Source organism: Podarcis pityusensis, assembly GCF_964106645.2.
Source record: "Podarcis pityusensis genome assembly, chromosome: 8".
Taxonomy (NCBI): Eukaryota; Metazoa; Chordata; class Lepidosauria; order Squamata; family Lacertidae; genus Podarcis; species Podarcis pityusensis.
The window spans coordinates 54,188,460-54,200,535 of record NC_138033.1 but is presented as its reverse complement, the minus strand read 5'-3'; the positions used below and the strand labels follow the sequence as shown (position 1 = coordinate 54,200,535).

At 46.1% G+C, this 12,076-nt stretch overlaps 1 protein-coding gene across 1 annotated transcript; it reads right to left on the bottom strand.

Annotated features, from left to right (window-relative positions):
• Window positions 1-4,649: 4,649 nt before the first annotated feature.
• Window positions 4,650-10,825, bottom strand: LOC308483139 (uncharacterized protein; the record flags this gene model as incomplete). The annotated part of the gene is made up of 3 exons (XM_081016724.1): window positions 10,771-10,825; window positions 9,221-10,590; window positions 4,650-4,662 (listed from the first exon to the last, which is right to left on the bottom strand). Exons 2-3 carry the CDS (start codon window positions 10,507-10,509, stop codon window positions 4,650-4,652), a joined length of 1,302 nt encoding a protein of 433 aa, XP_080872850.1. The 5' UTR covers window positions 10,510-10,590; window positions 10,771-10,825.
• Window positions 10,826-12,076: the final 1,251 nt, after the last annotated feature.

Below are 12,076 nucleotides of genomic sequence, written 5' to 3'. Positions count from 1 at the left end.
CATATGTGTAGATACCACTCCGTTCATATCTCCCATCAAAATCACATTATAGTCCAAATAGTCCATCAAGGTCTCATGTAACTTTTTAAAGAATTCAGATTTCCCCTCATTTGGTGCGTAAACTCCTACTATTAAGAATTTCTCTCCTTGTATTTGAATTTCAATTGCCACAAATCTTCCTTGGTCATCTTTAAAGATAAATTTCGGTAATAGTCTCTCCTTTGCATATATCACTACTCCTCTTTTTTTAACTTTATCCGATGAAATAAACTCCTGGCCCAATCTTTTATTGATCAATACTTTTCTATGTAGCCTTGTCACATGTGTTTCCTGTAGACAAATCAAGTCCAATTGTTCCTTTTTTAATAAATGAAACAATGTTTTCCTTTTCTGAGGAGAGTTGAGACCATTACAATTCCAGCTTAATAGTTGCAGAGCCATGATGTAGTTACTTTACTTCTCCTCCAACTGCACCAAGTGCCTGTTCCTGCTCTGTCGGTGGTATCACCTTCTCTAGGCAGTCTTTTAATCCAGAAGGTAGTTTTGCTATATCCAAAATTCCTCTTTCTAGTACTCTTAACTCTTCTCCAGATTCTTTCTGCAGGTCTTCTTTGTGGTCTTTCATAAATCTTTCTTTGTCGTCCACTGATCTTATTTTTATCTTTCTTCCTTTGAAGCTAAAAGATAGGCCTTGGGGGAATTCCCACCTAAAGATGATTCTGTTGCTTCTCAACAGGGCAACCAAATCTCTATAATTGGACCTAAGGTCCAAAAGATATTTCGGAATGTCTTTAAAGATCTCCAAAGTCTGATGTATTTCCAAAGTCTTCTGGAAGTGCAGACTCAAGATTTTGTCTCTCTCCTCTTTTGTTTGGAGGGTGATCAAACAGTCTCTCACCCTGTTCTTCTTCCCTCCTCTTCCAAGCCTGAAAGCACTCACTATCTTGAAACCTTCCTTCTCCAAATCTAGGTCCCAAAAGCCTGCAAATTCCTGCATAAGAAAGTCAGTCAGATTGTCTTTCTCAAGTTCAGGTACGGCCCTGATCCTCCAATTCGTTTGTTTCTCCTTCAATTCAATCATAGACAATATCGACCTATGGTCTTCAAGTTGCCTGTGTATCGGTGGTATCTTCTCTTCTACAGCAACTGCTATTTCCTTTGCTTCTTCAGCTGTCTTTCGGGTCAAAGTAGATTCCTGTAGCAATTTCTCAATAGTTTCTGTATTAGTATTTACCTTCTGTCCCAAATTGTTGATACTTGTGGTATTTTGATCAATTTTAGTTGATGCTTCAGCTACTTGTTTACTTAGTTTTTCCAGAGATTCATTAATTTTGCCTAATGCCTGAGCTAAAACATCTTCGGATGCCATTCCTTTGGGTTTGGATTGTACAAATGCAGCCCCTGTTAATGAGCCAGAGGGGCCAGATGTTGATGCTCTTCGCTGCAGCCCAGTGTCTGGGCGAAATGATCTACCAGACCTCATTGTTTTTTTCCTGAAGCAAATCTATCTTCTCTTTTCCATTTGCCATAACACTCTAGATAAGGCCAAGGTCAGTCTCACGACCAGAATTTGTTTTGAAGTGGAAAATTCCCCTGGCCCAGTTGTTATTGTAACAATTTCAAACTTCCTCTAGGGGGACACAGTAGCAGTCAGAAGTTGTTGCCTTAAAATAAGTAACCTTTTTTTTTTAATCCCCCAATTCACAAAATAGACGACAGTTTCAATTTCAGTTATTTTCCAGTTACTTTAAGACCAGGAGAAGCCAGCCAGAAATATTGTATCTCACTTGCAGAGTTAGCAGAGTTAGCTGTCAAAAGGTACTCTATTCACCAACAGCACATTTCACAGTACGGCATTCTTATTGTCCATTGGCAGCCCGTTCCCAGGTTTTAAGCAGTGGATTTTAGCTTCCTTTTCTCTCTTTTTGCAGGGAAATACAGTTCACACTTTTCCCCCCACCTCTCCTGCAGCCAAGGGGGGAAATCGCTTGTTTTGATGTTAGAATTATAGTCCTTTTCAAACGTCTTTCAAGGTTTTAGCTTACAAGTTCATTGCTTTACTCTATTTACAAAGAACGGAAGGCAGACTTCCTGTTTATGCCTCCCCGCTTCGGTATCAAATTACTTCTTTGTTCTCCTTTATTTCCCAAATTGACCTACTCACGGGTAGTTGTTTTGTAGCCAAATTGTCACAGGAAAAAGGTAGCGCTCTCCGGTAACGGCTGTGCGGCTTTGCTCCACGGAAGGAGCAGTAGACTCACAGCACCGGCCCGCTTCCCCGCTTCACTCCGGAGCCCGTAATCGGGCTCCTTTGCAGATGGGGGGGCGCAAAAGGTGCTCACCGAGTCCCACGGTCACAGGCTTCACCCGCCTGTGATTTTTTCAAGGGTCCCCGCTTCGCTGTAGCGGAACAGACCCAATTCCCGTAGAGCTGGTCCCTCCGGATCAGAGGGAGTCCGCCATTACCGATGGCGCCACCCCGGAAGTCCGACCCAATGTGATTTTGAAAATGTTTGGCTTCAGTAAACTGGAAAGGACAACGTTGTCCCCTCACCACATGGCTCACTCTGAGACAATAGAAGACATCTACCTAACTGATGCAATTAATTCTACACTATTTACAAATTTAGGATATTTCTGCATTATTTGCATTGTATGTACATGGAATATTTATTGCAGATGGGGTATATGAAGATTGTTGGTTACATATATTTGTAGGAACTAAAAAATAAGTTAAGCAGGGTGGGAGATGCCTGCTGAAATTGAAAGGTCTTCTTCGAGTGCCTGAAGGTGGCCAGTAAAGGGGCCTGTCTGATCTCAGCCAGGAGGGAGTTCCACAGAATTGGGCCCACAATGCTGGAAAGCATGGCTCTTGATAAATGCAAGCTGTGCATCTGAGCCATGGGGGACCACTGACAGAGACTCGGTGATTAGGCAAGGATATAAGGAATCAGGCCCCCCTTAATATATCAATGTTGATATATTAAGCTCCACCCAGCTCCCATCAGCTCCACCCAGCATGGACAGTAGTCATGGATGATGGGATGATAGTTCAACAATAATGGGAGTGCCATAGATCTGCTCTATGGTGCTCAAGAAACAAAGTTGAGTTGAGTTGTGTAGGCAGGTGGGGATTTGATTCTTAAGGAATGGAGTCATCAAGGCAGAAAGCAAACTTATCACCCCTGCCACAATTGTATATTCAAAGGTGCATCTCCTAAACTACAGAATGAAGATACCACATACACTTTTGTGGGGAGGTAATTCCAGAGCCTTGGGGTCACTTCAAAGAATACCTTCTTCAAAGTCACCATGCCATGAACTTCTGAGGACTTGCTGCCTAGGAGCTGTGTTTAAAACTACATCCTGAGTTACTTGACCAATCTCCTTGCAGGAAATAAAGTGAAGCAAGAGTTTGCCTGAATGTTTAAGGTGAAGGTAGGAAACCTGTGGCCCTCCAGATGTTTCTGGACTCCCACTTCCATCAACCCCAACCAGCATGACCAGCGGTCAAGGATGATGGGAGATGTAGTCCACTGGCACCTGGAGGGCCACAGACTCAGCACCTCTGTTGTAAGCAACTGGACTAATTCACATGCAAGATACATTGTGAATAAGATATGCTACCTTCTCCACAGTTTGAGTCTCAGAAAGGGGGAGGCAGCTGTTTTTCATTGTGCTGGTTTGAAGAACAGTAGAAATTACAGCTGAAGATATGATTGAGTACACTATTATTCTGAAGGCTCCAGAATAGAGAGTCCCCCCCCCCCTTCTTCTCCCTTTTGCTGTAATAATAGAAATTGAGGTCAGCCAATGAAATCCATTGGCAGAAGATTCAGAACAGACAAAGGAATGGGTTCCTTTGTACAGTGTGCAATTAATTGACCTCACCATCCCAAGGTGAGTTGGTACCCATCAACACAGACGACTTTAAAAGCAGATTTAGGCTAATTAATGGAGTTGGACAGGCATATGAATGGGTATTAACAATGATAGCTACAAGGAACTACACATAGTGGCCAGTGAAGTGGGATGTGTGTCAGTGAGTGGGAGATGGGTGCTTTCATTACCTGCTTGCGGATTTCTTGATATTATCTGGCTTGCTACTGGTCTGAAGCAAGACGGGCCTTTAATCTGTTCCAGACACAGTCTCCTTATGTTCTTAATCCAGACTCTGATTTTTTTCTGGGCCATGATCCCATCTCCTGAAGATTTCAGACCTCACATGGGACATGCCACCAATTCAAAGAGGGCATTTAGCGGAGGCCAAGAAGGTCAACACAGAAATTAAAGAGAATCTGTGAGAAACCCACTTTTTATTCAAAAGTTCTATCCAGTTTGAATGGAACAAATTCTGCTCAAAAAACTCCCCGGGCTGACCCGAGAAGCAAAATTATTCCATGCACTTGATCTGCTCAAAGCAGCGAATAACTCAATTCTCTAGTGTAGCGTGGAAATTAATTTAAATGAAGCATACACTGCCATCACGCCAGCCTTTTTATTATTATTGTTATTTTAAAAGAATGACCTCCAGTCTATAATTTCAGGGTATTGTTTTAGGCTAATTTACTATGCTAGCCATTATGACATCCTCTATCCGTAGCCTTATGAATAATGCTACAGTGTTCCGTCAAAATCCCATATATTCTTCAATCCAGCATCCTGCAAGGTAACAATGCATGCCACAGATAATTTTGATTAGATGATCATCAAAAGCCCCCCCCCCCCCGCACTCAAAATCTAAAAACCTCCATCCCCTGCTCCCAATCCAGCCAAGATTACTGTTCTCACTCAGTTGCTAATAGAAGCATGATTGAACAGCAATTTCCTTCACATCAGCCCCTCCACAATGGGGACAGCGATCTAGGTTGGGAGGACTGGAAAGAAGGTAAGTTGACACTATTATCAGGGTCAGTGATCTTCTTCGTGTCAGTTGTCCTGGGTGAGGGAGGATTTCATCTCCCTTCCATCCCAGATTACTTGATCTAGACAAGATCATTGCACCTGATCCCATTGCCTCCATCAGCAGCACGATCAGGACTACATTCACACCATACATTTAAAACAAATATGATACCACTTTGAACAGCAATGGCTTCCCCCACAGAATTCTGGGAGTTGTTGCATGCTAAGGATGCTGAGTGTTCTTAGCAGACGCCTATTCCCCTCACGGAGCTACAACTGCTAGAGTTCCCTGTGGAGACAGACTGATTGCTAAGCCACTCTGGGAACTGTAGTTCTGTGGTGGGAATGGGGGGACTCCTAACAACTCCCAAAGAACCCTTAACAGCCTACACTTCCCAGGATTCTTTGTGGAAAGCTATGACTGCTAAAGTGACATAAATGTGCTCCACCTGTGATGGAAAGCTGTCTGTGGACAAACACCAGCTCCCTTGGCCTAAAGCAAAATGAGCACCACACTCCATAGTTGCCTTTGACTGGACCTAAGTGTCCAGGGGTCATTTAACTTTACCTTTTACCTAAGGGTGACCACATGTGTGGTGTGAATATGGCTTCTGTCTCAAGCCCATTAACAGTCTCTTAGCCGATCCCAAACTGTATTATTTGAAGAATTCCCCTTTTATCTTCCTCCATTGTTTATCATCAGGAAAATCCCAACACCTCCCATTTTTCTTCTAAGGCACACGAATCAGCCTTGAGTGTCAACTAACTTTTCAATCTCTTGTTAGTGAAGTGGGAGGGAGAAGCAATGCTTCTGAAGGAGGGGTGAAACAGAGTGTCGTTGGCAAATGCCTGACTCTTGCCTGGGACCAGGCTTGTCAAAAATCACCTTCCATCGATTTGGAAATTAAGGAAGAAAAAACCTCAAACATAAGGTTAACGTAGTTCAATGACCTTGGCAGGCCTGCGGCATTCCTAAGCCCGCAGCTAACTACTCTGAAACCACTGAAGGCTGACCTTTGGAGCATGGCATAGAGAAATATTAATGTTTGTTTCTTGGGGGGGGGGGTGTATTTTAACAAAAGTTCATAGGTGTGCCAACTCTGATGGGCTGTATGTACAGAGGGAAGATGTAGAAACCTTCTTTTGAAGTCAAAGCTATGTCAAAAGCTCTCAAAGAGAAAGAAAAAGTATACTTGACATTGAAATGTTTTCAGCACTTATGTAGTGTAAAGGTCTCTGGTTACAATGCGTCCGCAATCCAGGAAATGAGCACAAAGTAGGTGCTTGCTCTTCTATCAGGTCTGTGTGCACTTTGAGAATCCGGTGGTGTATGAAGAGGCTTTGCAGGTCCTTAAATTTTTTATTAAGGTGCCAGTCCTTATTAGCACCTGCAAAGACCATCCTGAATATGTATGAACGTCATGTCCTGAAGGATAAGAAATTGAAATGGGATGCCGTTAGGCTTCGCCAAGCCACCTGCCTCCCTAACCCTACAAGCCTACAATACCTGTTCAATCATCCTCTGTTGCGGGGGATCCCCTTCTGCAAGGACAACTGTGTACATAGCTGTGGGCTCTCAGTTCTAACCACAGAAGATTCTGAACACCTCCCTGCAAATTGATACTGCATTCTTTTTTTTCCATAGGTGGTACTGATACAGATAACTCATATAAGGTCCAAGCTGCGAACATCTCTGGGGGTTGGACTAAACAATCCTCTGGCTCCCTTCTACAATTAATTTGATGATTCTATCTAAAAACATTTTTCAAAACAGTCACATACCTTCACAGTCAGTGCTGGAATGAAAGCATATGCTAAGTAAGCTATGGATTAGGCCTTCAGATTACAGTGGTACTTCGGGTTACATACGCTTCAGGTTACATACGTTTCAGGTTACAGACTCTGCTAACCCAGAAATAGTACCTCGGGTTAAGAACTTTGCTTCAGGATGAGAACAGAAATAGTGCTGCGGCAGCAGGAGGCCCCATTAGCTAAAGTGGTGCTTCAGGTTAAGAACAGTTTCAGGTTAAGAACAGACCTCCGGAACGAATTAAGTACATAACCAGAGGTACCACTGTATTTAGGGTCTCAAAATACAAATAAGGTGACGGGGGGGTTATAAATTTTGACTTCTATATAACTGGTTCAAAAATTCATCACTTAGTTAAACTATGGAATTTTCTCCTGCAAAAGTTTAGTGATGGCCACCAACCTGGATGGCTTTAAAAGAAAGTTAGACAAATTTGGGGAGGTTGAGGCAATCAATGGTACTAGCCGCATTGGCTATGCTCTACCTCCACTGTTGGAGGCAGGAAACCAGACGCTGGGAATCAGAGGTGGGGAGAGCACTGTCACACTCAGGTCCTGCTTGTGGGATTCACAAAAGAGGCAACTGGTTGGCCACTGTGCAAACAGGATGCTGAGCTAGATGAGCCTTTGGCCTGATCCAGCAGAATCTTCTTATGTTTAATGATTGTTGTTGTGTAACTACCCTGCAAACAAATCAGAATGAATGCTCAATAAGGACTGGACATAATTCAACCTCTGCAAAAGCTTTGTCAAGCAAATCAAGATGAATGTTCAATGAGCAAGTCATCTGAAAAAGCCCCTTCAGATAGATGGATAATAATAATAATAATAATAATAATAATAATAATAATAATTTATTATTTATACCCCGCCCATCTGGCTGGGCCTCCCCAGCCACTCTGGGCGGCTTCCATAGAAACCTAAAATACAGTAAAATATCACACGTTAAAAACGTCCCTGAACAGGGCTGCCTTAAGATGTCTTCTGAATGCCAGGTAGTTGTTTATCGCTTTGACATCTGCTGGAAGGGCATTACACAGGGTGGGTGCCTACCGAGAAGGCCCTCTGCCTGGTTCCCTGTAGCTTTGCTTCTCGCAATGAGGGAACCACCAGAAGGCCCTCGGCGCTGGATCTCAGCGTCCAGGCATAACGATGGGGGTGGAGGCGCTCCTTCAGGTATACTGGGCCGAGGCCATTTAGGGCTTTAAAGGTCAGCACCAACACTTTGAATTGTGCTCGGAAACGTACTGGGAGCCAATGTAGGTCTTTCAAGACCAGTGTTATATGGTCTCGGCGGCCGCCCCCAGTCACCAGTCTAGCTGCCGCATTCTGGATTAGTTGTAGTTTCTGAGTCACCTTCAAAGGTAGCCCCACGTAGAGTGCATTGCAGTAGTCCAAGCGGGAGATAACCAGAGCATGCACCACTCTGGCGAGACAGTCCGCAGGCAGATAGGGTCTCAGCCTACGTACCAGATGGAGCTGGTAAACAGCTGCCCTGGACACAGATTTGACCTGTGCCTCCATGGACAGCTGTGAGTCCAAAATGACTCCCAGGCTGCGCACCTGGTCCTTCAGGGGCACAGTTACCCCATTCAGGACCAGGGGAATCCTCCACACCTACCCACCTCCTGTCCCCCCAAAACAGTACTTCTGTCTTGTCAGGATTCAACCTCAATCTGTTAGCCGCCATCCATCCTCCAACCGCCTCCAGACAGGACCTTCACCGCCTTCACTGGTTCTGATTTAAAAGAGAGGTAGAGCTGGGTATCATCCGCATACTGATGAACACCCAGCCCAAACCTCCTGATGATCTCTCCCAGCAGCTGCATGTAAATGTTGAAAAGCATGGGGGAGAGAACAGAACCCTGAGGCACCCCACAAGTGAGAGCCCAGGGGTCTGAACACTCACCCCCCCCCCACTTTCTGAACACGGCCCAGGAGGAAGGAGCGGAACCACTGTATGACAGTGCCCCCAGCTCCCAGCCCCTCAAGACGGTCCAGAAGGATGTTATGGTCGATGGTATCAAACGCCGCTGAGAGATCCAGCAGAACTAGGAAACAGCTCTCACCTTTGTCCCTAGCCCTCCGGAGATCATCAACCAGTGCGACCAAGGCAGTTTCAGTCCCAGGATGAGGCCTGAATCCCGACTGGAAGGGATCCAAATGGTCCACTTCTTCCAGACGTGCCTGGAGTTGTTCAGCAACCGCTCGCTCAATCACCTTGCCCAAGAATGGAAGATTTGAGACTGGGCGATAGTTGGCCATTGTGGCCGCATCTAAAGATGGTTTTTTAAGAAGCGGTTTAATAACCGCCTCTTTCAGCGGGTCTGGGAAGGCTCCCTCACGGAGGGAAGCATTCACCACCCCATGAAGCCCATCGCCCAGTCCTTCCCGGCTAGCTTTTATAAGCCAGGATGGGCAAGGATCCAGGAGACAGGTGCTTGGTTTCACTCGTCCAAGCAGCCTGTCCACATCCTCGGAGGTAACAGATTGGAATTGATCCCACTCAACTTGACTAGACAAAACTCTAGCACTCTCCCGCCCCGGCCCTGCTCCCGTGGTAGAGTCTACTTCTTCCCGAATCTGAGCGATTTTATCTGCAAAAAACTTTGCAAAATCATTGCAGGAGAACATGTGGCCCGTACTGGGCCCCGATGTTGCAGGTGGTTCCACTAAATTGTGAACCACCTGAAAAAGTCTCCTGCTGCTGTTTTCTGCAGATGCAATAGAGGCGGTGAAGAAATTCTTCTTCGCCGTCGCTATCGCCACTTGGTAGGCTCGACGTTGAGCTCTAACCTGTGTCCGGTCAGATTCGGAATGAGTTATCCGCCACCGGCGCTCTAGCCGTCTCAACGATTGTTTCATTGCCCTCAGATCCGTGGAAAACCATGGGGCTGTCCGGGCTCCATGCAATCGGAGAGGGCGCTTCGGAGCCAAACAGTCAATAGCCCTGGTTAACTCCACATTCCAGCAGGCCACCAGGGAATCAGCTGAAAGGCCATCAACATGGGATAAAGCATCCCCTACCACTCTCTGGAAACCATTTGGATCCATTAAGTGGAGGGGGCGGACCATCCGAATTGGTCCCACCTCCCTGCAGAGGGGATGGGTCGCAGAGAAGTCCAGTTGCACCAGGAAGTGATCTGACCATGGCACTTCTTTCGTTTCGCTTTTACTTAGTGTCAGATCACCAACATCCATAGAGGTAAACACCAGGTCCAAGGCATGTCCGCCGCTATGGGTTGGGCCAGACTTATTCAGGGACAGCCCCATGGAGGCCATGCTTTCCACGAAGTCCCGAGCGGCCCCTTGTAAGGTCGTGTCAGCATGGATGTTAAAATCCCCTAGGACGACCAAACTAGGTGTCTCCAGGAGAACATCCGCCACGACCTGAAGCAGCTCGGGCAGGGAATCCTTGGTGCAGCGGGGAGGTTGGTACACCAAAAGGAATCCTGTACTGCCCTTATTGCCCAACTTCCAGAACATGCACTCGGAAAACTGGGTCTTCCCAATAGGACACCTGGTGCAAACTAATGACTTCCTAAAAATCACTGCAACCCCCCCTCCCCGCCCACATGACCTGGGTTGCTGTGCGTAAGAGAAACCTGGTGGACAAGCAGCGGCAAGGACAGGCCCATCTGCTTCATCCAACCAAGTCTCTGTTACACATGCCAGGTCAAGTCCTCCATCCATGATCAAGTCATGGATGGCAGTGGTCTTATGAATCATTGACCTGGCATTGCAAAGCAGCACCTTCAGGTCATGTGGGTATCCCTTGCTGATTCTAGTATCCATCCGGTCAGGACCAGACCCGGAGGCAGGAATAGTCCTCAGACAACGACTAAACCTGCCCCCTCTGTAATGACATGGTCTAATCTTAGCGTAACTCCTCCTCCTACCCGTGATCACTGAGATCGGTTGTCCCAGTGCATCCCCCCCTGTGGAACATGTCCCAGCCATTTTGTGGGCTGGGGCCCACTCCCCGGCAGCCCTGACCCCTCCCCTTAAGAACAAAATAACACCTTAAACAAACAAAACCAATAAAAGAATACAAACAAAAAAATTGTAAAAATTACAAAAACATCAAAATAAAAAAAATTCCCCAAGCCCAACCAAACATCCATCCCACCCCCACCCTCCACATGCAAGAAATCCAAAAGAAAATTTTAAAAACAGTCTGTGCCCCTCTGGCAGTAACAGCAACTGTCCTAGTGAGGCCTATCAGGCCCTGCCCTGGGCCAGGTGGTAAGTGGCAAGAGCAGGGCCCTCAGGCACTCACTCAGGGGAGTCCTCCTGGACGGCAGGCAGCAAGCAGTCCTTGTGAGGCTTCAGGCCCCGCCCCAGGCCAGATGGTAAGTGGCAAGAGCAGGGCCCTCAGGCACTCACTCAGGGGAGTCCTCCCGGGCAGCAGGCAGCAAGCAGCAAGCAGTCCTTGTGAGGCTTCAGGCCCTGCCCCAGGCCAGATGGTAAGTGGCAGGAAGGAGCAGGGCCCTCAGGCACTCACTCAGGGGATAGACAGAAAGGTACCGGTACTTGGAGATGTCAGGGATTGAACCTAGCGCCTTCTGCATAAAGTGTATGTGCTCAGCCCCCAAGTTGTGGACCCTCCAAAAAGAAACATTTCCACCCATTTCATACCTGTTGCCAGGTGGAATTTGTACTCATTTTATCCCAGTGGAGGAATGTGTGTGTGTGTTTCAGAGTGCATGCAATTGAAAATCATTTGGTGCATAATTCTGTTTATTTGTTTATAGGAATTCAAAGTAGAGCCACAAAAAAGTTAGTTATTCACTTGATGCTCCAGACAGCTAATGTAAGGGAAATTTTCTAGAAGTAACATCTCAAATTCAGTTAATTCAAACTGAGATTGGGAACTCGACAATATACAAAGCACAATTTCCACCACACTGGTTTCAGATTGCTACTGGTCTCATTGAACCTGGAGGTTGTTATTATTTCCTCCCTCCTTCCCCTTTTTACATCTATTAATATTCTCCAAGTGACAGCAAAGTTCGATTCTGAAGAACAGATCCCGGGCAGTCGCAGAAGGTTCATTAGCATGCAAACCAGAGCGAATTCATTAGCCCTGCAACTGATGCTCCGGGAAAGTGGTAAAAGTCTGCACGAGTAAATCAGGCTTTGCTAATGAGCCTGTTAATAAAGCTTTTGTAAGCTTTTTTCTTTTCCTAGGCCAGTGTGACAAACTGCACTGTCGACACCAGACCTCTCGTATGTACCCTTGCCTGGGATGGGGGATGGAGGGGGGCTCTTGCTTTATTCTGCTGCTCCGGGTGGCTTGAGAAGAAAGCAGAGAACCATGGCTAAGTGGAAAGAGACGAGGGGATTCTACGATATTTCCTCA